General features: G+C 40.6%; 1 protein-coding gene across 2 annotated transcripts; it reads left to right on the top strand.

The window, feature by feature from the left end:
• Positions 1-1,205: 1,205 nt before the first annotated feature.
• On the top strand, positions 1,206-25,037 carry ccdc136b (coiled-coil domain containing 136b). 2 transcript variants are annotated; one of them, XM_083972836.1, is made up of 10 exons: positions 1,206-1,250; positions 2,132-2,266; positions 10,569-10,889; positions 13,789-13,863; positions 15,005-15,307; positions 17,236-17,353; positions 19,015-19,291; positions 20,150-20,281; positions 21,802-21,914; positions 23,876-25,037. In XM_083972836.1, the coding sequence occupies exons 2-10, from the start codon at positions 2,215-2,217 to the stop codon at positions 23,886-23,888; spliced, it is 1,404 nt and encodes a 467-aa protein (XP_083828962.1). In that variant the 5' UTR covers positions 1,206-1,250; positions 2,132-2,214; the 3' UTR covers positions 23,889-25,037. The 2 variants fall into 2 exon arrangements, with proteins under 2 accessions (XP_083828962.1, XP_083828963.1); XM_083972837.1 differs by having other exon boundaries at positions 19,015-19,279.
• Positions 25,038-26,123: the final 1,086 nt, after the last annotated feature.

Consider the following 26,123-nt stretch of genomic DNA (forward strand, 5'->3'; position numbering starts at 1 on the left):
TCAGCCAAATGACACCTGTGGCACAATGACAGATCCAACAAAACATTTTGGTCTTGTGTGTTGTGAGGAGACTGAGTGATGTGCAGGGGCGGGTCCAGAGTATTTTCTGGTGGGGGGGTACAGGGGGTAACAACAGTAAAAAAAGTTTTTTGGGGGGGCAGCCAAAATTAACAAAAATGAAGGCTGCCACTGATCGTTTGTCTTGTCTTCATCTTGCTTTTATTGGCCACATTGAATCTTTCACATTGTGACGTTTTCATTTTCCACTTGTCAATAAAAATTATAGTCAATCACTAATCAACTCTATCTTGTAAATAATATAAGTCTTAGCAGAATAAGCAACACAATAAATTCTCACTGTGAACAGAAATAAATATCTTATACTCTTACCCAGTAGTTAGAGCTCAACCCTGAACAATAAACATCTCAGTGTTTTGTGTAACAGTCAATGTATGCAGAATAACCAGAACATGCATTACTCAAATGGTGAAATTGACAACGATAACAATCTTCGACCATGCATTTTCTTTATTTACCAGACAGAACAGTGGGATGTTTGCCGTACAGAGTTGATTACGTAAGAGCCTTAGTCAGAAGTTAGTGCTTGTAGCTACAGTGAACATACAGTGGTGAAGAGCTTTACACAATGATTGACATGTCACATTGCCACAAGTCAGTGACCACTGGGGGGGGGCACGCCAATCAGATTGTAGGGAGGGCGGGTGCCCCCCTGTGCCACCATGGAAGACCCGCCCCTGGTGATGTGAAGTTACTATAAAAGATGCCTGCACATTCATTCTTCTTGTCTGGGGAGAAGCTGCGTGAGGAAAGTTGCCTTTTTACCCATTGTCAGTCCCTGAGAAACCACAGGTGCAAACAGACACACACTGAGCCTCAGACAGACTTTCTGCCTCGTTGTATTTCTGTTATATACAAACTTCTATTCTTTTTATTTTTTGAAACATTTCCTCTTTCAAATGCCACCAGGTTTAATATGTGGGCATGTTTGACTTGTGTGTCTGCAAAGCACTTCCTGCACTCTGACAGTACTCTGATAGGAATATCCTCTTACAGGGTGAGCAGACAGTTACCTCCCACTTCCTCTCGCTCTGTTTCGGACTGTTTGACGACACACCACACATTTCTGGGTTCTGATGTTCTGCACTCAAGTCGCCAGACGCAGTAGCAGCAAAAAGACAGAGAGAGACGGACACAGAGATAAAGAGATATGTGAGTGGTGAAAGGGGTGTGTGTGTGTGTGTGTGATGGGGTAGGTAGGTTATTGATGGTCTGTCTGTGAAGCCACTCTTTATTAACAGTAAACAGAGAGAGGAAGATTCAGAAAGGGCAGGGGGGGAAATGAACATTGGAAGGGAAATGATCTGTGTTTACAACCTGTCTGAGTCTCATTATAAATCATGTGCCTTAGAGCCCGAAGGTGTGTGTTCAGAAAAGACACAGATGAATGCTGCAAAAAGCATGTGTTTTGGACAAGTGATGATCAGAGCTTCCTTTTGGAAATCTCTTAGTTTGTTTAGTCATACTTTACTCATCATGGCATGTTTTGACATCCTTGACTAAATGTTATCAGGAACTTGACTAGATGGCTGGAAATCACTTGATAGAGCATATTTTGCATTAGCTAACTGTCTAATTCACTAGGGATGTAACTCTTATGTCGATTCCTCCATACAAATGGATTGAGCTCTATAATTTTTCCCTGATAGGACATGAGGTGAAAGGCAACTCCATTAATCCTTGCAGAATTTGCTTGTGTTTTCAAGTGCATAGCCTGGTAAACAGCGTGTAAACAGAGCAGTAGAGAGAGAGAGAGAAAGAGAGAGAGAGAGAGAGGGAGGTTCATGCATGGAAACGGAGCTCTCCGTCTGGAAAACAGCATCTTTCCCTCCACTGTGCTCCTCCCCTCTTCTCTCTCTCTCTCTCGGCATCTCTCCCATGCTCCGGAGCTCAGCCTTCAGCTCCCCGGACCCTCCCAAATTCTCTCGAGGTACAGCCTGTTTGTGTGTGTGTGCAGACTTCAATGCCTGCATGTGTGCAAGTACTTAACGCTGTGCTCAGTACTTTCCGTGTGTTTGCCCCCCCCCCCTCCTCTCTCTCTCTGCAGCTGAAGTGGGCGTGTGGAGCCTCTGACCCTCTCTCGCCCACTCTCTCCTCTCTGTTTCTCCCTCTTCACTGCAGCTACAGCAGGGGACTATGGATGGACTGCGTTTACCTCCACTCATCGAGGAGGCTCTGGACTCTACAGGTCTGTGCTGCTGTCTTGTCAGTGTTGTTCATCTTGCTATAAGCTGTTGCAGTTGTTGGGTAGTGGGGTGGCTATTTTTAGCCCCGCACTAACAGATCAGATATGATGAAGGTAGAGGGGTCGATGTTTATCTCGGGCTTGAGAAAGCGTGTTTACACCTTATAAGTGAGGGGTGGAGGAGGAGGCAGAAGAGCTAAAGAGAGGTGCGTGGTGGGGCAATTATTGTGTAAGCCTGTCTTCATTAGTCAAGCTGCCAGACTGACTGAGGAGTGGGCATTACTGTCAGCTATGGCATCTGTTCACATTTGATGGAGGCTATACACACTGCAGGTAATGGATGACTGGCAGCCGGTGGCAGGAAAATAATGCAGTCGTTAGTCCAGGTTAGAAGTGATGCATATGTTATTCTGAGGCTTGATGCAGTGTGCAGTTATGCAGTGTTAAGATGTTGTTTTACCTCACCTTTGAAATCTTTTATGCTTCATACTTGAATCATTTTCCGCTGACAAATGAATTATTGTGCAAGGCCCTTGTTTGTGTTAAGTGCTTATTATGTAAAAAATGCTGCAGTTGAGCTTCCTTGCTAACTTTATATCAGTGGATGCATTTATACAGAATCAGTACTGTGTGACTGTGAGCAAGAGAAGAATGTGTGGAATGTTTTTTTGTGTCTGTGGGCCCGAACAAGGAAGAAGTGTGTGTTATTTGCGTGTTGTGAATGACCATGCAGACAGAGCAACTATCTGTGTGTGTGGGACACGGCTAGAAGGATGTTTATTGGTGCTGAGGGGCTGAGAGAGTACCACGGGTCAACGGCCCTCTGACCAGCAGCCAGGTTCCTCTTGCTGCCTTAAAACTCAACTTTCACTTATCGGTTGGATTTATTCTTTAAAGTTTTCTTGCTCTGTAAAACTTGCTGCTTGGTGAGTAATTTCCTTGAAACATTTATTATGTAAAGCCTTTGTATTGACCTTCATAACATGGATGCTGTCTCAGGAGGAATTCCTCCTCCCTAACAAGCTTGTTCCTGTTATCTTAACTCTTGGGAACTCTTTCCTCTCATCACAGCCTGAGGCGTGTTTTTAGACCTCAGCGGCTATAATAGCAAGCATCTCGCTGAATGTAGCATGAATCTTGACGTATTATTGACCATAATAAGGATAGACATACAGAAAATCAAAAGTTGATTGAGTTGCAGCTGTATTATATCCTTCGATGGATGGGATTCACTGATTTTGATCCACGGATCACATGGATAGGTGATGTTGGATCAGTCTCAATTCTTTAAAAAAGGTAATTTCATCCTGACCAACTCTTATTTTCGAGGCTTTTAACCGAAGAGCTGTTTCTGTCCTGCTGGAGATGAGTTCCACACTGCACTGTGAGAAGTGCTACTAATATTACTTCTCCTATCTACCAAAAAGGAATACAGATGATCTCACACTTGCACTGATCAATACAACACCATCACCATCTTATTTGACAATTGCAAGCTGTCTGTGTATCTTACAATTACCCGTCACCATATTGTTCCTCACAAACCATCTCTGTCCATCTTTTCTCTGCTTTTACACTCACTATCTCTTCCCCCTCTTCCAGTCACAATCCTCTTCTCTCTTCAGTGCCCACGCACCCCAAAACACACACACAGAGACGCACAAACCTTTGCACTTGCCAGCGCCTCGGCCCACACGATATTTCTCCTCTCCTTTTTTCAATCCACTCCTCTCAGTGTTGTGCCCCTCAAACAGTAATATTCACATCAGCAGTATTAGTATAGAAAAAAGTTCTGCTTGTACCTCGGGGTACAAGCAGAACTTTTTTCTCTACAGCAAAGTCACTGTCTTTGGGAAAACTTTGTAGATATGGGAACTGCAGTGACATCTGAGAAAAACAAAAATTTAAGATCCTCACATCATCAGTGTTTTACACAAACCGGTCAAGGAGCAAAATGCTAACTAATCTTACACGCTTTTCCACTCTCAGGCTCAACAATGTGACATTTTCCCCAACAATAGTCCTATTTTCCTCCACCAGACCTTCAAGCTTCTTTAAAAAAAAAAAAAAAACAGCTTTCAAAGCACTCTGCAGGTCCCTGACATAACTCAATGTTCTTTTATTCTCTCTTGGTTGCATAATGGAAAAAAGTCTTAAAACATTCAGGTGAATAGAGAAGGTTTGTGAATGCATGTGTCTCCTTCCTACATCTTATTCTATGGGTGTTTCTTAACTTCTTCATCCCCTTGCAGAAATGCTCTGAATTCATTCATGTCATCCTGTAATTAGTGTTCCTTTTCTCTCCCTCTGGGTCTTTATCCTTTTTGAAGTTGGCAGCTCCATGGTGAGCTGTGCTATCCTCTCTTTCCTCTGTGATTTCAGTGGTGTCAATCCCACCATGGAGATTGCTTTCAGGTGGGAAGCACTGATTTGTGATCAGATGTATAATTAACTCATCACTTGTTTTCATGCTTTGCTTTGTCGCTATTTATCAACAACCACACTGTAATGAAGAGCACCTCGTTCCCTGGAGTTTGTAGTGAGGTTGTGTAAATATGGCACCATGCATTTTAACTGGTATATGTACTTAAAGCAGAAGTAAGTGGTCCGGTCGTTTTCGCTAATGCTGCGTTCCAGGCAGGCTTTTGAAATCGTAAATTACAGCTTCAAGTCACAACTTACGACTTTGTAGCGTTCCAGGCAACCCACTCGTGTTTTTCCGACCTGTTTTACCGGTGAAAGTCACTATAACGGCCACTCGTAACTTCTGACCCGTGAACTCGTACCAGATCGAACTGGTACGACTTCACGGTCGGAAAAATACGAGTTTCCTTGAACGCACCATAACAGTCCTCGTCGCTACGTCACCACATTCACGGCGTTCCTTGGCTGCACACACAGCCCTGCATGCCGTTCTCTCTCCTCATTGGATAAAAACTGTAGGATACGATAAATGTTTTCTCTTCGGCTCAGAGCAGAGCAGAGTGACTGACAGACCCGTGTTTCAGTCCAAACACTCTATGTAAGTGATTGCTGTCGGAAGATATAACTATTTAAGACTTATATTAACACAAATATATCACTCACTTCTGCTTTAAATAATTGGATTTGCACAAGACAGTTTGCACATTGCATGTTTGCCCATTTGGTATAGATATAGTTATCATATTTATTGACTGTTTTCTATATTTATTGTCCTTTAAAAAAGTGTTACCTGTGCTGGTAGGTGCTATGATGGCCACATGGTTCCACCTGCAAGAGAGGGACATGGGATTTATATTATATGCTATATATATATATATGTTGTGCAATAAATGTCAGTGCATTAGGAATCATGTGAAATGGTACCGTCTCCAGGGTGTTCCGACAAAAGGTTTCCCCAGGCAACAGTCACCATTTTTATAGTTCCGTGGCACCCGGGTATTGGAGGAAGGTGTATTTTATTATTGTAATATACTGGGATTGTGGATGAGGTTGTATTTGTTAATATTGGTATGTAGCAGTAAGATTATGTGGGGAACTATAAAAGAGAAATGCGTGTCAGGAGAATGTGAGCATGTCAGAATGTCAGGCTGTGGATCCTGGTAAATGCATTCTTCGTGCTTTCAGACACACACGGTTCTGGTTCTGGTTCTGTTCTGGAACCAGCCCACGTTCACACCAGTTTAAGTGGAACCAAAGTGGGAGGACGTTCCCATGCCTTACTCAAAATCTTTGCTTTTTTTTTTTTTTTTGCTGTCTCTGTTATCATTTCATATCATTTATCATTCACTAATGATTTGGTCTGTTGTTGGAGTGAACCCAGCCTTGGCCTTCTCTTCCCAGAGTTTAAAGATGAGAATTACTTTATTTTATTAAGCCCCAAAAGGAAATTCATATAACTTGTTCTGCTTTCTAGCTTTTCTTGAAATTCTGTATTTTCGCAAACCACCACCAAACATTTTGTTTTTCTTCATGTTGTCAGTCGCTGCCTTCTCCTTCGTCCTGCTCGTCTTCACAGGCTAGAATACAACACGCTCACTGTTGATGGAAACCCTTGAAAACCAACTTTTCAGGTTCCAAACCTGGTTATTTTTTCGGTCTGAACGCGCCGGCCGTTTTCAAAATTGGGTTCGGGAAGCGGAACCGGCACGGAGCCCTGCCGGTGTGAAACCCCTCATTCAGTTAGCTAGACACCATATATACGGCGCCATTTTGTCATCATTGTGGGTTGTTGCTGGTTGATGTGGAGGAGGTTTGCCATGTGCTGAAGATGTGACAATAGAAGACCTCATATGTGACACTCAACAATCCTGCCCAAGTATTCTTTTTGCTGTATCATCCAGCCATGATTGGGGTCATTCTTACACACTCCTATAGAAACATATTCCCTGAATTAGTTGCAATAGTACGTATATACGCACTGACGCAGTTTTTGTGCATGCTCACGTTGTAGGGCCAGATAAAAGCACATTCTGCATTCTGTGACACTTTTCTACCCTGTTGACCCACTTTATCTTATTTCCCTTGGGAAGTGCAAACATGCATTTTTCATTTGAATAACAGAACACCTAATTGAGTCAACCCAACACTCAGGTTCCTGTGGTTTGTATTTCTTTTTTTTTGTCTTCTCCTACTACTGTTGTTCTTCTTCACCCTTGAGTTTTTGGACTTGGACAACAGAGAGAAAGAAAGAGACAAACTCACATACTAAGTGTATATCTTCCTTTGACTCTTCTCCTCTCTTGCATCTCCCTTACTCTCTTCCCTTCCTTGCTTGTTTGCTCTCACCCGGTCTCTCCTCCCCCTCCCGGTGCTGTGTTGAGTAAGTGCGCCAGAGCAGAAAAGCAACTACATCAATACAGGAATACTTACATACAGATACTCATGCCACATTCACAGATCACAGATCACTGATTTGATGATGATATAATGTATGTATATACGGACAGGATGAAATGGTCTATTTTTGAATCATACTGCAGTGCATCTTATGAGATAAAGAAGTATTAAGACTCAAGGTAAAATGAGATTAATGCTGCATAACTTAGAAAACGGTTACTCACACTGCTGAATTATACTTGTCATTTTAAACAGCTTCCCTGTGCTGCCAGGTTGAAACAGCTCTCAAGTCTGACATCCGTCCTTCTTCCAGGATGCATCTGTTTGCTAAAATCCTCGGTTTTGCAATGTGCAAATTTGATTACGCTCCGCAATCCATCACTGAACACCAAGTCACAAGCAAAGCAAAGGCCTTGTGTTGCCACAAACGTGATCTCAGACAAGTATTCTGAAATGCTTACATAGAACACTAAGCCTGTTGTCTTTTTTTCTGAAGAGGCACAAAGTTTGCATTGGCATTCTCAATGAGTTTTGCTGCAATGTGATTATGAAGGAATGTGCGGTGGCTAGATAAAGCCATCCCCTCCCTGGAGCCGTGATGCTGCTCCTATAAGATGACTCTCCTGCCCGTCCCTGCTCTTGTATGCATGCAGCGTCCATGTCTAATGCAATCCCAGCGTGACTGGAGATCAGCACTGTGCCAAGCATGCAGTGGAGTGATCACAGGTGTCATGGCAGCTGATTTCCTCCGCACACTGTGTTTGACATTCACTCACAAGGGAAGGTGATAATGCTTGTTTTAAGTAGTGAAATGATTAACAAGGCTTATGGGAGTCACTGGAAGGATAGTAGGTGAGGCTCTAGGGTTTGTATAATATAAAGTTGATTAGATCACAATATGTTTAGAGGCACTCTAATATGATAGTGACTTATTATTTTGTCAACATGCTGTCAAAGGAAATTTAACAACTTGCCCTCTACATCTGTCTAGTATTAAAGGGATAGTTCACCCGAAATTCAAATTTCACTCATTATCTACTCACCCTCATGTGGACTAAGAGCTGTGAGAAGTTTCAGAGTCCTCCGTGCCTTCTCTGAGTTACCTCCATACTGCTCGTCTGTAATGTCCCTCTTGTATTGAAGCCCCGACATGAGAAATTGTTCCGATTTGCACTGACACAGGAAGAGCAGTGAACTGAGACACTGGGAGCTTCCGCTACAAACAAGCTTAAAATACAGACTTATTTAATTTTTTTCAGAACAATTTCTCATGTCGGGGCTTCAATACAAGAGGGACATTACAGACGAGCAGTATGGAGGTATTTGGATGTTTTTTGGTGTGTCTTTTTGGACAAAGAAAGTTGGTATCCATTGACAACCATTATATGGACAAATACTGCTGCATGGACCCCCCCGTAACTCAGAGAAGGCACGGATAACTCTGAAAATTCTCACAGCTCTTAGTTGACATGAGGGTGAGTAGATAATGAGTGAAATTTGAATTTTGGGTGAACTATCCCTTTAAGGGGTTTCCGTGGCAGTTTCTCAAAGCCCAATAGCAGTGTGTAAAACTGTGCACATTACTCACAGTTTGTTCCTGATCAGCTGTAGTTTGTGTCCACTGAAGGATACTGATGAAAACCTCCACAAAGCTAAAGCACAACAACATGGCAGAATTCACTCAAGCCAAAGCTCTCCAAGTCATTAAACCCTGAGCTGGACACCACTGCAGGATTTGGATATGAGTGATATTCAGTAGGAAGTATTTTGTCTCTTGATGGCCCTTAGCTGCCTGCGGCTGTACAAGCAGCTCCAGCCCACTACACACTGCCACACGTCCCAGGCGCTCCTCTCTACGACTAACTCATTAGATCAGGATCAGTGTTTAATGACAAAACAGTCCAGCCATGATGAAACCTCACACACATCTCTCAGGAACTCCATTCTTTAAATTATCGTTATTATGAGAGAGGAGACAATGAGGATCCTGCTAATGTCACAGAGATATGATGAAAACGTGGCATGCATGCTTGGTTGTGATGGAAGCAAGCCACATCTACAGTAGTGAGGGCCGGGAACAAAAAAAAGAAAAGAAATAATTACCACAAGAAATTGAGGTGTCCTCTGAGCCAAGATTACACATCACTCTTAATTAGGTATATCTTTAGTTAATGTTTTATTCTGTCTCCGGCTGCACCGCTCCCTTCGCTCACCCTCACACTTGCCTTCTGAGTACAATCAGCAATTTTTGTTGCACTTGAAGACCACTCTAACATTGAAGTGCAATGTAACACTAATTTATATTAAGGTTAATGAGAAATATGAGAAAACTGGTCACAGGCCAGTGTGGGTGACGCAAGAAGAATTTAATTTGATGAGACAGAAAATGGGAGACAAATAATGGTTTAACTTTAAAACAACTACAAACTAACGTTGTGAATATAATCTCCATCTCCAATCTCCATCAGCTCTAGCCTTTCACAGCAAATCTCATACAACTAGGCCTAATGGGAAAAAAGGCTTTCAAATGGGAATTTGCTGTTGTGTTGTTGTGCTGCAAAATGACTTCCCTTTGCACCCTCTGACCTCTTTATTTCCCTCTTTATTTGCCTTTGCTGCTCTAGCAAACAAGAGCCGTGGTTATGTCAAATCAAGTTTATTTGCATTGCCCTCCATCATATACAATGTCCCATTAGGCCTTATTGACCCATAATGAATTACAGCTCCCAGCCCACGCCACGTTGTCTACAAAGACAAAGAGAAATCTTTACAGAAAAGCCCAAACACACATATATGATGTGACACTGTGATATGAGAAAGACATCTGTTTGTCACATCTCTCCTACTCTGAGTAGTAGCTTGTGTTATTATGGACTTTGGGGTGCATTGCTGGGTGGTGAGTCATAGTGATTGCCTCAGCATACTGTCCCACCTCCCCCTCTTCTCTCTCTGCATTGTGTTAGCTCACTCACTCCACCTACTGGTTGAAAAAAAAAATGGAAACCCACAGTTTTGCATCTTGAGCAATATGAAACAAAATGATGTCTGATTTTCAATAAGTCACCATTGCAATGTGTAATATGTGCTGCATATTTATTTATCCTTTCACTTGACATCCAAATGATATGTAACCTTTGGCACACTTTGACAGTTTTCAGCATAGGCTATATACCGAATCATGTTTCCACAATTGAGTGATTTTCTTGTTTCCTTTCAATCACAGCCGCTGCTCTAATCTCCTGAAGGGCTGTTTGTTACTTTTCAACACATTAAATGTGGGTACACAACCTGGATATTAGCTGCTGAGCAACATGCAAGTTCAATCACAAGATGGTGCTGTTGATTCAAAGAAAAACAATGTGAATGAAATCCATACTGCATTTAAAGCATGACTGATGACAGAGGGGTTTGTCAGTTGCAAATCTCCATGTCTGTCTCTCTATCAGACACCCCTCTCTAATATACGCTGTCATCTTTCCATTAGATGACCTGTGTGATCTGAAAACAGAAAGCAGCCCCACTATGGACAACAAGATAACAGCCAAGGAGGAGGAGGAGAACAACGAGAAGGAGGAGATGGACCAGGAGAGAGCTCAAGAGGAGGAGCAGGAGGGAGAAGAGAAGCAACTGAAGGAAGAAGCAGACGAAGAGGAGGAAAAGAGGAGCAAGGAAGAGGAGCATGAGCCGCTGACAGAGGAGCAGGAGCTGGAGGAGCTGAGGGCCCAGGTGCTGCAGCTGCTGCTGGAGCTGGAGGATGCCAGGGAGATCTCCATCAAACACCAAGAAAGCTTCCATGAGCTGCAAGGTGAGGCCACTGAGACATCATTCATCTTTATTCTTTCTCCATGACAACCTTTAATCCATTATTTACAAACAGCTACCTGACCATAACTCAAGATCTGGTCCTAATGCATCTTCAAGCACCCCACCGCATACTCCAATCCTGGGAGTTTTATTGCAATTAAAGAGAAATTCCACCACTTATCAACCTGACCCGTATTCTCATGTTTTTTTTTACACTGTGACCATTTCACCTCCCAGCTTTCCTGTGAAATGCAGACTTTAGCAAGAGTAGGCTAACAACTACAAAATGCCAAAATGCAATTCTTGAAAAGAATGCATGTGAAGGCTGAAGGCTGCATGAAATTACTGAAGCAATGCGGAAGTAGCTAAAGAGACGGCCTAATTGATATTTGAAATGCGGAATTTGTGAGTCTAAACATACATGTATGGCCTAAAATGTTTAATGAAGCAGCAGAAATGTAAAAAGGCAGAGTAGTGAAAAGTTTGCTATCATATTACAATGTACAGTGATAGCAGAAAAACACTATTGAATCAATACTGAAGTAGCTAAGACAATCACTGAAGATTCAAAACAGAACTTGTAAGCAGGATGAAAGACATGAAATGGTTTCAAAATGCCTCCTGTGTGTATATGTGTGTGTGTGTGTGTGTGTGTGTGTGTGTGGGGGGGGGGGTCACTTCCTGGAAAAAGGGTTCTAGCTCAAAAGTCTCTTCTCTCTGAAGCCAGAGAGGTGAAGACACCAAAGGCACATTGCCAGAGCTATTGCCACCCAGCAGACTGGAGTGTGGCTTTTCTGTGGACGTAGGTGAAGACTCTGATCGCGCACGCGAGAGGAGGGAGAGAGATGGAAGCTTGATTGGACGTAGGCAGAACTAGACATGAAGGCATCTGATTGGTTTTTCCTTTTCCTTGTCGTATTCAGAGTTTTGTCAGTCCTGCAGCTGCCACAGAGATCTGATTATTTTCGTTCCTTTTTCTGAATACATAATGTACTGACTACTCTCTCTCAGGATGGAAAGACCATTTCACCCAGTATAACAAGACGTGTTTCTGAACAGGATTACCAACCATGACTTTAAAACAGCTATGCCCCCTGTGCTCAGAGGTTGCCATGGTGATTTTACCTGCTTCTTTTTAGTAAGGCAAGGAATGAGGGAGAAGGGGTCTTGGAATCATTTACATCTCTTCCATTTAACACTGATCTGTAGGAGCAAAATCTTTATATGGTCAGAACTACAAGACCGTCCTTGTCCTTTTGGTGTTTGTACAGTAAAAACTGGAAACTTTCACAAGTTAAAAAACACTTTTCTCAGGAAATTATCTCCTGATTTTGTTTTGAGTTTTACTGTGCAAGCTTGACGGTGACAGAAAAAAGCCCTGTCCCTATACTGAACAACATAACTTTCCAGTTAAGACATTGCCTGTTCATCACAATTGAGCTGACCATGTAGAAACGTAAATGTTTATATGCAGCCACTGACACAGTCAGGTCCTCATAGCTGCTAAATGGAGCATCACATCATATCTTAGAAATGATGAGCGTAATGTTCAGAGACACTAGCAGTGAGTAAGGCCTCAGGTATGGTGCTACAGTGAGATCAGTACGTGTGTGTGTAATGTGACTGTGTGTCCTCCTAAAAACATGACACGGTGAGCTCAGTTGTTTGTCTGGCAGTGGTGGAGGCATTCGTCAGACAACTGCGTGCAGGGCGGGCTGAGGGAAACTTCCAGACTGGGTGTCCCACAACCAGAAGTCACTGTCCCACTGGGAATGGTCAGCTGCTCAGGTTACTGACAGGCAGCTGTTGTTGGGCTGGAGGTGGTAAGGGGCTCCGGATGTGTGTTGTGGGTAAAGAACAACTTGGGTACATTTCTGACTGTAGATTACACTACATTCACTTGTTATTTACTAGTTGTAACTTGTAATACTATACAAGCAGAATGAGGAATGCTGCCTTATGACTAGAAGGTCTGAAGCAGTTAGAAACCCTAAGCTGGAAAAGACAGAAATAAGAAAAGTAAAAAGATGACAATGTGGTAAAACCAAGGTTTAGTTTTGCAGATAAAGGGGCCAATTACAACAAACTAACTTATGGCTTTAAGTATATTTTCTAACTTTCCTCTGGACAGCTAGCCATGCTAGCAATATGTCTTCCTAATGCACTGCAAAAACTCTAAATCTTTCAGAGAATATGTGTCTTCTTTCTTGTCAAAATGTCTAATTTCTAGTCAAAATTGATCTATTTCCACTTAAAATAAGACTCATCACCTAAAAAATTACTTGTTTGTAGATAATTTTCACTTGTTTCAATCAAATTTTCACTTGAAATAAGTAGAAAAATCTGCCAGTGAAAGCAAGTTTTTTGTGCTTGTAATAAGGAAGAAAAACTTGCTCCACTATCAGATTTTTCTACTTATTTCAAGTGAAAATATGCTTGAAAGAAGTAAAAAGCTCTTATTTTAAGTATAATGAGATTTGTTTTGACTAGAAATGACATTTTGACTAGAAATAAGACAAATATTCTTGGTAGGATATTTACGTTTTTGCAGTGTGTCCCCTGTGTTGTAATAAAACCAATTTGATGGCAATATAAATGATGATGTAAATCTGGATCAAAGCACAGGACTAACTTAGACTATTATGTCAGGCTGTCCTTAAATGTTATTAGATGCACTGTCTGATAAAAACAGATATGTATGAGTTCATTATCTAACACTATTGCTTCTTCTGCACAAAACTGCTTGTGTCATCCTCATTCAGTCATGCCTCAAGGTTGAACAGCTTATCAAGTTGTCACCTTTCTGACAACTGACATTTCCCTCTTATCTCTCTACCCACTCTGCTCTCACCATCTCCTCTCCTCTCTCCTCACTTCACATAACCTCACCTCTCCTCCAGGTCTGCTCGAGGATGAGCGTCTGGCCAGTGCTCATCAGGCTGAAGCTTTCACACGCCAGATCCAGAATCTACAAGGTAACAAAATAATATAACCCTCAGAATTTTTTTTTTTTTAGACAGTAACAATAATTATTGAATTAGATTTAACATTTACTGTAGCATGGAAACAGGAGGGATAATATAAACCATATTACATCACCTTATGTCTGTCAGTAACTTTGCTCCATAAACTGTAGCATTAATCAACAGGACTTCCTTCTTCTGAGTTTCTATTATCTCTAATGAAGCGTTGCAGACAGTACAAGCTGCACTGAGTATAGTTGGATGTAATTGAATGGGACATGTTAAATGCCCTCATTTGGCTAACAGATTTGGGGGCAATATCAAAGCAACACATTTGTAAAATGACAGATTTGCTCTCATTATTGTTATTATGAGAGGTAGAGACGACTTTCCATTCCGGAAAAACTAAACTTATAATCAATTATCAACTATCAATAACCCTTCTCTTGTGTTGGGGTCACCGGTGACCCGTTTTCAGGTTTTAAATGCATAAAAGTACCACATAGATTTGTTTATAGCATCAAGACTTTTTGACTTTGTCAGGAACCTCTAGTTAAACAAAATAAAACCTTTTTTTTTCTCACAAAATTCTAAAATGCTCTGGTTAAAATTATGAAATTTGTGTTGTTAGGGTCAATTTTGACCCGGTTATAACAATGAGAACAATAATGAGAGTTAAAACTGAAATCATAAGTGCAAAACCAACCTCTCCATGGATAAGGAAGCCAAACAATGTAACCAAGAGATGAGAAACAAATGGGATGATAAATAATTGTTTTAGTGTGTTAGGGTCAAAACTGACCCTAACACCATAGATGGTAGCAGAAAGCTGACAAGAGGAAGGTTACATTGAAGCCAATGTACTGAAAAAAAAGTCCCAGAGACCCACACCAAAAAATATTAAAACCAAAATTTTCATGGATAAGGAAGCCTGACAATGTAACCAAGAGATGGAAAACAGATTGGATGAAAAATGAAAAAAATGTTTTCTCTGTGTTTTAAAGCTGATTTAAAACACGGGTCAAAACTGACACGAACACCATAGATGGCAGTAGAAAGCTAACACAAGGCGAAGGTTAATCATGACTTGCAATAGAGAGTCACATAAAGAAAAATGACTCTTCTCCTCCTCCTCCTCCTCCTCTCCCCACAGCCCAGCTGCGCTCTGTGCAGGAGGAGATGGACAGTCTGGAGGAGGAGAAGGAGAGCGAGCTGGCTGAAGCCCAGGCGGAGCTGCGTGCAGCTCAGGAGGAGGTTGTCCTTCTCCAACAGGCAGCAGAGGAGGCCGCTGCAGAGAGGGAGAACGATATCGCCTCGCTGCAGGAGGAGCTTTGCCGCCGGCGGGCCGAGCTGGAGCGCCTCAGCGAGGAGACCCAGGAGTATGAGCTGGAGATCACCACACTGAGGGCCGAGATCAGCATGAAGAGTCAGCGCAGAGAGGCTGAGAGGAGAGAGGGTGAGACATGAGCAAGATGGAGGAGGCAGATCAGTTATTCATTAACGGAATAGAAAAAACACCAGGAAGACATGTCAATGTCAAAGAACAGGGATGCAAGATAAAGTGGAGGTGGCTTCTGCAGACTACACCTTCCATAAAACCTTATTGTACCGTACACCAAAGTCAAAATACAATAAGTCTTGGCTGTGTACCTCATCTCACACTTTGTGAGAAGGGCCCACTAAAAAACACAAACACCTCTTGTCTCTGCTTGTGCCATGGAACATTTCCAGCTCCCTACAAGCATAAATAGCCCATGTCCCTGTCCCTGCTGCTATGAAAACAAGGCGTGATGTTAAGGAATGCTCTATTTATGCTCACATCAAGTCAGCAGCCTGCAACAGGCTGTTTGTTTATTTGTTTATTTGGATCCCCATTAGCTGTTACTCCTGCAAGTTGCAACAGCTACTCTTCCTGGGGTCCATGTTAAAACATGAATACATACATGAATACAGTTTCAACACTAATTTCCCAACTACACATGCTCACACATTCACACCCACACATACAAGCACACACACACAGCACCTGCCAACAATCAAATGTATAACAAGTTACCAAAAACACTGAGATCAAATTTCATTAAAAAAAAAATCAAAAAATCAGCAAAAACAGGAGTTTTCAGGACTTTACCCGAGAATAACCTTTTTAGCTGTTTTTAAAAAAAACGTTCTTTACTTGTTGCTTGAGTTGTAGTTAATGGCAACTTATTCCACTCAGAAATGGCTCTAAATATGACTGTTTTTTTCATGGCATTGTGTGTATGTGTGTATCTATCCAACAGGCATAGTACCTGGGTTACTGGCACTACAGAGACACAATGCCCAAGTCGTCGTTGTAAATGAGAACTGGTTCTCAATTAACTTACCTGGTTAAATAAAGGTTAAAGAAATAAAAATAAAAATGCAGGGCCACTGTCATATAGTCATACAGTAAAATTACATGGTGTGTGTGTGTGTGTAAGCTATACACATTATTTTGTCAGGTCTACGTTCTATATTTATACTGTGAAAGTATAAAAGTGCTCAGTCCACAAATACATTTACACAGCCCATAATCATACACTTCCTTTACTTTGTGATCCAGTCACCCTAGACCTTTTCATAAGCATGTTGGCCATGTTTAGTTATCACAGTTCAGTTATTACAGAAGCAGTTTTTCAGTTATTTTGTGAAAGTCGACCTCAAACAAAGATCTTGTGCTTCTATGGGTTTTTTTAAAACCACTTAAAATAGTGGGACACATTTTGTTTAGAGTAGCCTCAAATTGTTGATGAGGTAGGAATATATGTGCGAATGTGTGCAGATGCGTGTGCGTGCGTGTGCGTGCGTACTGTACGTGTGTGTGTGTGTGTGTGTGTGTGTGTGTGTGTGTGTGTGTGTGTGGATGCCAGGGATATGAAGTCATTAGGGGGTGGACATAGACATCCAACACATGATGTCACCACTGGGCTCTGCAGCTGAGCCTTGGGTGGGGCTGACTGACTGACTGACTGAGGGAAAGATCTCATATTGTGTAATTGTTGTGCTCTTACATGACAACATATCAGAGAATGAATTTTGTATCTAAGTGTAACTAAAGTCACAGTTGAGATCCGTCTGGCGACGGTGTAGTCCAGCAGTGAACTTTGTACGTCTTTTAAACAAACAGTAACAGTATGAACTTTAGTACTGGTAGGTGAGTTTTGTCAACAAGTCAGACATAGCTGCAAGTTCATCTTGTGGAACTTGAATGATTAATGATTTTAAAGGCTCAAGCTAAAAATGTTGTAATGATTTTAAAGGCTCAAGCTAAAAATGTTGTAATGATTTTAAAGGCTCAAGCTAAAGATGATCTCTGCTGCCTCTTTAAAACATCCTCATCTCTGACCTTCTGTGCTCCATTAGGTGACGTAGACCTGCTGAAGGAGGAGTGCCGAATGCTGAAGGAGGAGTGTCAGACCCTGAAGGAGGACAACAGACGTCTCTCTGAGAGGCTGCAGCTGCTGCAGAGACAGAGGACATGGTGAGGGGTCAATGGCTGCTCACTCATCAGCTGCGCTTACCGGATCAGCTGGAGGGGCATACCCCCTGGAATACAACACATCATCACAGAAATTCACATTCCATCTTATTTATAAAATACTGGCTACCTGTTTCATGAGTGTAGTAGATGTGAAGCATCACATATAAATGCTGAAACCATTAATTCAGTGTTTTTCAACCTTGGGGTCGGGACCCCACGTGGGGTCGCCTGGAATTCAAATGGGGTCCCCTGAAATGTCTAGTAATTGATTTAAAAAACACTAATAAAATTGTTTTTTAAACTAATTATTATTCTTTTTAAAATTATGATAAAAAAACAAACAAACAAAATCTTAAACAACTGTATTCTATACTTTCACTTTCTCAAATATAAATCTAGTTCAAATAAAATGTATAAAAATATTTGAGCTGGCGCATCACGACTGACGGCCGCGAGATCATGTGACTGGGCGTGATTGCGGGGTTGCCAAAAATTTGTGAATTGATTAATTGATTGGAACACTGACAGAAAATTAATCAGCAACAATTTTGAGACACAAAGTTCAATCTTGATCTTGACAGTATTTTCCCCACATGATCTATTCTGTAGCTGCTCTGGGGTTTTCAAATGCGTCACATCTTCTGCTAGTCCAGCTAATGCCCCACCATATATCAATCTCATTTGAGATGGAATATGGGTCTGGAGAAGGTGTATTCACCTTGGACTTCCAGGAGGCGTGACTATGCACATAGATCAAAATGTCTCTGTACGCAATTATGAAGGGTCCTAAAGGGAGAAAAGGGAAACAGAAGACGCAGAGGGGACAATCGGTTAAACAGGAAAGAAGAAAGAAAAAGCCAAAGAATTTTAAGATGGTTCAGATTTGACAGCATCCATGGAGTGTGGCCAGATTGTTATATAAATTTAACATTTTCAGAACCAGAATCGGAATTGGCCTTTATTGTCACTATACAGAAGTACAGCGAAATTACAGCAATCAACCCGTCCGTACATATACAGCATACAATACATACAATAAGACAGACATAACAGGATGACTGGGCAATAAGAGGGGGGAGGAAAAGGGGAGAAACAAGAGGAGAGGGGAGGAGAAAAAGAAGCAGACTATGCTCCTGTGGGGGGGTACAGTGTGGGACCGGGAAAAAAACCTCAGCAACATAGGCACATACAGTATGAGCACACTTTACAACATAGGAACTTGAAAACAACTCGCACCGCGGGAGGGGGGAAAGGGGGGTGGAGGTGTTTTTAAAAGTGAAATTTTGGTTTTGAACTGTCAGTGAAAACAAGATCAAATTCTAATGTTTTATCAAGAAATGAAAGAAAACTATGTGACTAATAAAAGATGACTGATTCTTAGGTGTGGTATTATTACAAAGCTCACTCAATAGAAAAACAATGATTAGAAATAATGTAAGAATGACAAGTTGAAAATACAGTGTTATTAGATTGTGTGCATGCTGTATTGACATCTCTGCACAGGAAATAGAACTGACTATGTGTCTGATAATCACATGGTCATAATTTTAATCACTTCAATTATCAGCACGTCAGGAGCCCGTTACAGGTTCTTTAGTTGAAACACGTGTTTCATCTTCATCAATCTTTGATTAATTGTTGCTCCTCTCGTCCACCAACAGCTCCAGTGTCTATCTGTCACTGAAAGAAGAAGATGCAGGGGAGGACACAGAGGGGAAGGAGATGGAGACCATCACAGACGAAGTCATGGCAGAGAGCTACATGACCATGGACCAGGCCCAAAACTGTCGCCTGGTAGATGTCTCTATCCAGAAGAACATTTCTTTTGATGGAAAGCCTGTGACACCAACCAGCTTCAATGGAGGTGTTGGTGAGATCTTCTCCCTGAGGGACCAGCTGAAACAGGCTGAGGAGAAGGCCTCACAGGTTCAGAGAGAGGTATCATGGGAAAGTAGCAGAAATATCGGAAACACTCTATTTGACGCATTATAACCATACTTATGAGTTATAATGCAGGTATAGCACTGTATAACTATAGTTATAAACACTCATAAATGATCATAATGATTTATAACAATAATCATAACACACTATAAAGCATTTTATCATGACTTATAAGGCCAGGTATTATAATATGTTATAATTGTTAGTAATTTGCTGACAATGCCCACATCGATAATGCATTATAAATATAGTTATAATGTGTAACAATTGTCTTATAAACGTGTATAACTATCATTGTAAACACTCATAAATGATCATAAGACTTTATAACAATAAGCACAACACATTATAGAGCATTATAACTCTATTATAATACTTCACCTTACAAGCCATTATAAAATGCTCTATGATGTGTTGTTCTTATTGTTATACAGCATTATGATCATTTATGAGTGTTATAATGAGATTTAAACACATTTATAAGCCAATTATAACACATTATAACTATATTTATAATGCATTATCAATGTGGGCATTGTCAGCGAGTTACTAACAATTATAACGTATTATAATACCTGACCTTATAAGTCATGATAAAATGATTTATAGTGTGTTATGATTATTGTTATTGAGCATCATTTATGATGTTGTTTATAACTATAGTTATACAGTGCTATAACTGCATTATAACTCATTATAAGTATGGTTATAATGCGTTATAGAGATAGGCGTCAAATAAGGTTACCAAAATATCAATTAAAAAAATTAGATTTAGTGTACATTGAAGTCCATCAAATACAATAGGCTACATTTTGTTTTCAAGCCTGATTGTTTGACCTCTGTATCCTCCAGTGTGATGGTCTGAAGATGGAGCTGCAGGAGCTGCAGGTTCTATATGACAGCAGTCAGAGGGAAAGAGCAGAGCTGGAGGAGGAGCTGCAGCGTTGCAAGGCAGAGCTGGAGAAGCTGTCATGGGGGGCTCAGGTAAGGGGGCAGATATGGATCATTTAGTAGTATACAACTGGTATCAGAAGAAGGGTAACTGAATTGAATGTTATACAACTTTGTGGGATTAATTTTCACAGTCACTATAAAACGTAAGAAAAAACCTTACAAAGATATGTTTTTACAGCTTCACCGTCAACTAACACATAACACACCTCCCATCACACTTGCTGTATGCCATGTTTGTTGAGCCCACTTTCTATGTGTCTCATGCTACAGCAATACAGTATATGTTTTGATATGAACTGACCTGGCCTGTCAGCCCATATCAGTATTTCAGTAAGGCTGGAAAGCAGCTTTTCTCCCCACTGTGTCTGTGTCCTTACTTCTCTGTGATTGCAGTGCTTAAATACTGTTGTTGGACAAAAACACAAATCAATTGTGGCATTCAGCCATCAAGCCTGCTGGGCCCTTTTCACCACTTTGTGAACTTCAGATATTGTTCCAAAGTAATTAAAAGTAATTTTATCTTTTGATTATTTAAAATGCTTTTTCTCAACTTGAACAGTGGCCTCTGTTCATTTTAATTTGGTGCTGCATGAAAATCCTTATGCAGTGAAATCAAGAGGTAAAGAGGTAATTAAAATAATTAACAGCATGGCCAGTTTTACTTAAGTCACAGTTACACTTGAAACTATGGATTGTTTGTGTGTATTCAAATGCAGTGACCAAATTTATTGTCATTATTTTTTAGATCTATATTTGTTTATTGTTTGTGAATGCAGCACAGTGTAGCACTGTGTAGCAATCTGTTTCAACTGTATTTGCCTGCAATGACTCAATGTTCAGCACGTTGATTTTCCCAAGATTTTAAAAAGATTGGACAGTAGGACCCTCTGAGGGAGAGAAATATTCATCAAAAAACCTGAAAAGACCAAACAACAAATAAGAAACAACCACAAAACGATGCTGTTTTGGAAATTGTTGTAGCTTGGTCTATTAACACCTCTTTTAAATACTTATTACTATGAAAAATAAATAGATAAACTTGTGTTTTGTCTACAACAGCCATGATAACGTGTCCCTGCGCTCTGTCAAACTGTCTACCCGTGCCTGTCTCTGATGCTGTCCTTGTTTTTTGAATGTCCATGACCTCTCAGCTTGTTAAACCAAGTATTTAGCAAAAAAATGAACTAGAAAATAAGGATAGGGAGATGAAAATACCATCATATATGCAAGTCACACCATTCATGTTGGATGTCTTTCTTTTTTTGTCACCATAATGTAGCCAGTAAATATCACACAGGACTGCTCACCATTGACTTGATGTGCATGTCACCACACAGTTATGCACTGTTTATTTAATAGGAAGTGTACACCACTCCATCACACCCCCTTCCCCTTGATATGTATATACACAGCAGCAAACCATGTCACTCCTTTACTTTACTTGTCACATTTGTTTTATCTGTGTTTATTATTTTGCTACCTCAGTCCATCCGTTCATTCATTCCCTTCATCTCCATGGTCCTTGTGTTTGTTTTTTATTCCCTCCTCAGAGATTCATCCATGCATCTGAGCACCCTGTTCTCTCCATCCCCTTCATAGGAATGATTGTAATAGTAGCTGTGGTCTGGTGCTGGTTGTCGGAGCTGGCGTCCCAGAGGGCAAGGTATGGGCAGAGCCTATTTTTATCTGATACATATGCTATAGGTGTGGATATAGCGCACAGATAAAGATTAAAATTAAATAAAAATTAGAATCATTACAAATATTTTTAGCATATATACCACTGAATATACAATATAGCAATGCAAATGGGGGGTTTAGCTTGATTTACTCAGGCTTTGAGACATCTACCTATAGGAATTATGCCTACATCAGTACAATAGAGGTGAGATAAATTTGTTTCTGGTCATTCATGAAAATGGCAGAAGGTATTAACTGAGAAATATGAAGTGGCTGAAATCACCATCAGGAATGAATTCTAACAGCTGAGACCAATCAGTTAAAGCAGAAGTGAGTGATATATTTGTGTTAATATAAGTCTTAAATAGTTATATCTTCCGACAGCAATCACTTACATAGAGTGTTTGGACTGAAACACGGGTCTCTCAGTCCCTCTGCTCTGCTCTGAGCCGAAGAGAAAACATTTATCGTATCCTACAGTTTTTATCCAATGAGGAGAGAGAACGGCATGCAGGGCTGTGTGTGCAGCCAAGGAACGCCGTGAATGTGGTGACGTAGGGACGAGGACTGTTATGGTGCGTTCAAGGAAACTCGTATTTTTCCAACCGTGAAGTGGTACCAGTTCGATCTGGTACGAGTTCACCGGTCGGAAGTTACGAGTGGCCGTTATAGTGACTTTCACCGGTAAAACAGGTCGGAAAAACACGAGTGGGTTGCCTGGAACGCTACAAAGTCGTAAGTTGTGACTTGAAGCTGTAATTTACGATTTCAAAAGCCTGCCTGGAACGCAGCATTAGCGAAAACGACCGGATCACTCACTTCTGCTTTAATATGAGTACAGCTTCAAGACTCTGTCTGAAATTAAACTGTGCTTCATGTCCATTGAAAACCATTAAGAGTCAATTCTGTGGATTGCTAATTTTTGTAACTCTTGAATTTTTCGAAAGTAAGTTAAATATAAGAAAATTACACCAAAATTGTCTCCTCCATTGTATTGTGGCTAATAACAAAACTGTAAGGTAGCCTAAATGTATCTTTTGATTTGATGAGCTGACCCATTAAATTTAGTTATTGGGAACCAATGTTACTTGTTTGGTTGTTATGGGAGGGTTGGCTTTATATTCAGGGAATTAAAATAGGCTACTTAAAGATCCATCCATACATCCATTGCCATTGGGAGGAAGCTGTAGTGCCTAGAGAAAGACAACAGGCATAGGGGGAGCATGGAAACTCCATCCAGAAATGCCCCAGGGCTGGGAATCGAACACAGACCCTCCTGGCTGACCCAGTGCTAACCACTGCATCACCGTGCCGCTCAGTGCTCTGAGAAATTGAGTATAAAGATATGAATATTGAGTACATGGACATGGGATGGGTAGGCAGTTTGTCACATTGAAATAGAATAGTTTATGGTAATGTGGTTATTCTTTCCTTGCCAAAAATTACATGAGAAGATTGATACCATTCTTCTGGCTGTGGAGAGGGTTAGGTCCTTTTTTTGCAGGCGGTAATTACAGTAAAAACAAAACTGCTATCTAGAACTGGAATCCAACTGCATTTGCCAAAGTGACTTGTCGTTAAAGCAGAGAAGATAGACACTGCATAAACTAGTGTTTCTGAATGAATAACAGCAAGTAGCCTACCTCCCCACAAGAGCTTTTATATTTGTGTCTGGGTAAAACAAACAAGACACAAATATTACGTAGTGGACAAAACAAGCTCAACTGTTTCATTTTTGATGCTAAGTTAGGCTAATAGCACCCTGGCCCCAGCTCCCAATTTAACATAAGCCTGTACAGACATGAGAATGGTAACAATCTTCTCATCTTGCTCTGTGTAAGAGAGCTACAGAACTGCTCTTTTAAAAACAGGCTGTGGTTTATTTGTGGCTGATGGACTCTTTCTACTGCTTCTTAACACTCTTCTTTTCCTGCCTACCCTCAGGGGAGTGAGATAGGTTGGAACTCCATTTTGACTGTCACTGCAGCCACGGCAGTGCTGCTAATGATGACTAGCTTGTTCAGAGCTCTTGTTCGATGTTGACATGGACTTGGCAACGGCTGCACAGGGACAGACTTCTTCAGACCAGCCCTCAGTGTCTCAGTCTATACTAAACTGGAATTCTCTAGATTTGATAGAGCTGACAACTTAGTAGTAGAAAATGTACAGGAAATTTTTGTCTGTAACAAGAAGGTACTACATGCACCCAGAGATGGAGAGTGATGCTCTCAGTCTCTTTTTAATGGTGTTGGATGAGAAGATTGCTATGCTGATGACCTGCAGAGAGCCCACAAGAGGAATGACCTCACTCCACTAAATGTGAGCGGGTCTGTCTTTTTTCTGTCTTTTTTTCTCTTTAGCTAAACAATAAGATAGAATTCATTTTAATTATTAATGTGCACCAAATAGTGTTCAGTTTATCTAACAATTATTTATTTGGTTGTTGAAATATTGTTCATAGCTGTCTCTGGTAGATAACAATGTCTGGAGTCAGAATATTTAACTCACTGAGAACCCTCAGAAATTGTAAAAGTTTACAAAGTTTTTTTGTTTATAAGTTGCAATTACAATTACATCAGTTACATCCCACAAAATACGAAATGCAATAAATGCACAAAAATCAGAGGTGAAAATGATTGAATAACATATATCCTGCCACTGTTACTCTGCCCTGCTCAACATATCAGTGATATCTATTGTAAATACCATCAAATAACATTACTAAGCAGCTGTCAGAGAAGCTAATGTTCTAGCTGACATCACCTCTGGTCAATGGAGATAACATGCCTCAAATTCTTGTGATAATTGACCTGACATAAATGAATAATGTTTTTTTTTTTTTTTTTTTAACATTGAAATAAAGACAATGGGCCTCATTCACGAACCGTTCTTAAGAACAAATTTGTTCTTAAGTCCTACTTACGAAGTTTTTACGAAGATTGTGGCATTCATGAATGTTTTCTTATCCAGAATTTGTTCTTAACTAAGAACAAAATCTAAGAACAGTCAGGAGTATACTTACGCACTTTTAGGTGCTGAGACTTCTGCAAAAATAACCGATTATAGCGTTTTCTTTTGTTCTGCAGTTGTATGATGATATATGATTTGAATAAGAATTATTTTCTTATCTTTTATGATGTTTTTAATAATCATATATATTAATAATAATAATTGACAAATCATTGCAGTCTCTTAAAAAACATTATAGACACTTAATTCATATCATATCTTTTTTTTTTTTTTTGGGGCGGGGGGGTATGATTTTTTTTTTCCTAATTGCGGGCTGCAACAGTGCACTTACTGTAAGTGTTCACACTACACACAACTGTTTTTTTTTTTCATATGTTATGATGATATTTATGATGGCACACGTGAGAGTGTGGTCTCTCTGATAACGACCCGAAGAGCTGCATCCACTGCTGACGCTACTAAATATAGCCTAAATATAAGAATATAAACTAAATATAAGCTTTTTGTTTGTTTCTTTGTTTCATTCCTGCCGCAGTAGCTCCACTTCACTACTTAAGTTCTTTTTACGTTTGGAGTCTGGTGCTCCCTCCCAGATTTTCATTTGAGCATTTCAACTTTCTTTCTCACTTCACCTTCTCTGCTCAGTGCCTGTGGGTTCTGTGTGCACACGGCCCTGCAGTCTCATGCCCTTTTACGGGCATTGATGGGGAAGTTACCTATGCTAATCCTATGTTAATTAGACTCACCTGGCACACGCCCTCAATTTACGAGGAGTTGGCATTCATCAAGTAGGAACACAGCTGCCAACAATTCTGAGGCTTACGAACGCGTTGATGAATCTGACGTAGGGTTTTCTTAAGGAACTTCTTAAGAACAACTTAAGAAAGAATCTAAGAAGGTTCTTAAGAAGATATTGGTGAATGAGGCCCAATGTTTTTTTTCTTTCATGTTTTGCTCTTAATCAATAGCCTAATGATTGCAGGGTTTTCTAAAGGTACACAGTGTGTGTCTAACAACAAATCCTTACTTACAACATTTTAGGTTTTCTTTATGTGACACTGCAGATGTGATCAACACTGATTGGCATCTGGCCACACCCACAATTAAACTCCTGATACAGGTTAAGTGAATGATCATGGTGGGTTGTTTTTGAGGGTATTTAGACATTTAGATGCTGTCCCAAAAATGTAAATAAGAAGGAGTCAGATTTTTTTTATTTGTC

This window comes from Trachurus trachurus (genome assembly GCF_905171665.1).
Source record: "Trachurus trachurus genome assembly, chromosome: 6".
NCBI classification, from domain to species: domain Eukaryota; kingdom Metazoa; phylum Chordata; class Actinopteri; order Carangiformes; family Carangidae; genus Trachurus; species Trachurus trachurus.

Bases quoted from the DNA above. Each gene is read 5' to 3' on its own strand.
- ccdc136b (XM_083972836.1), top strand. From the start codon at position 2,215: ATGGATGGACTGCGTTTACCTCCACTCATCGAGGAGGCTCTGGACTCT. The intron at 2,267-10,568 runs GTCTGTGCTGCT...TCTTTCCATTAG, and splicing joins GGAGGCTCTGGACTCTACAG to ATGACCTGTGTGATCTGAAA. The intron at 10,890-13,788 runs GTGAGGCCACTG...CCTCTCCTCCAG, and splicing joins AAGCTTCCATGAGCTGCAAG to GTCTGCTCGAGGATGAGCGT.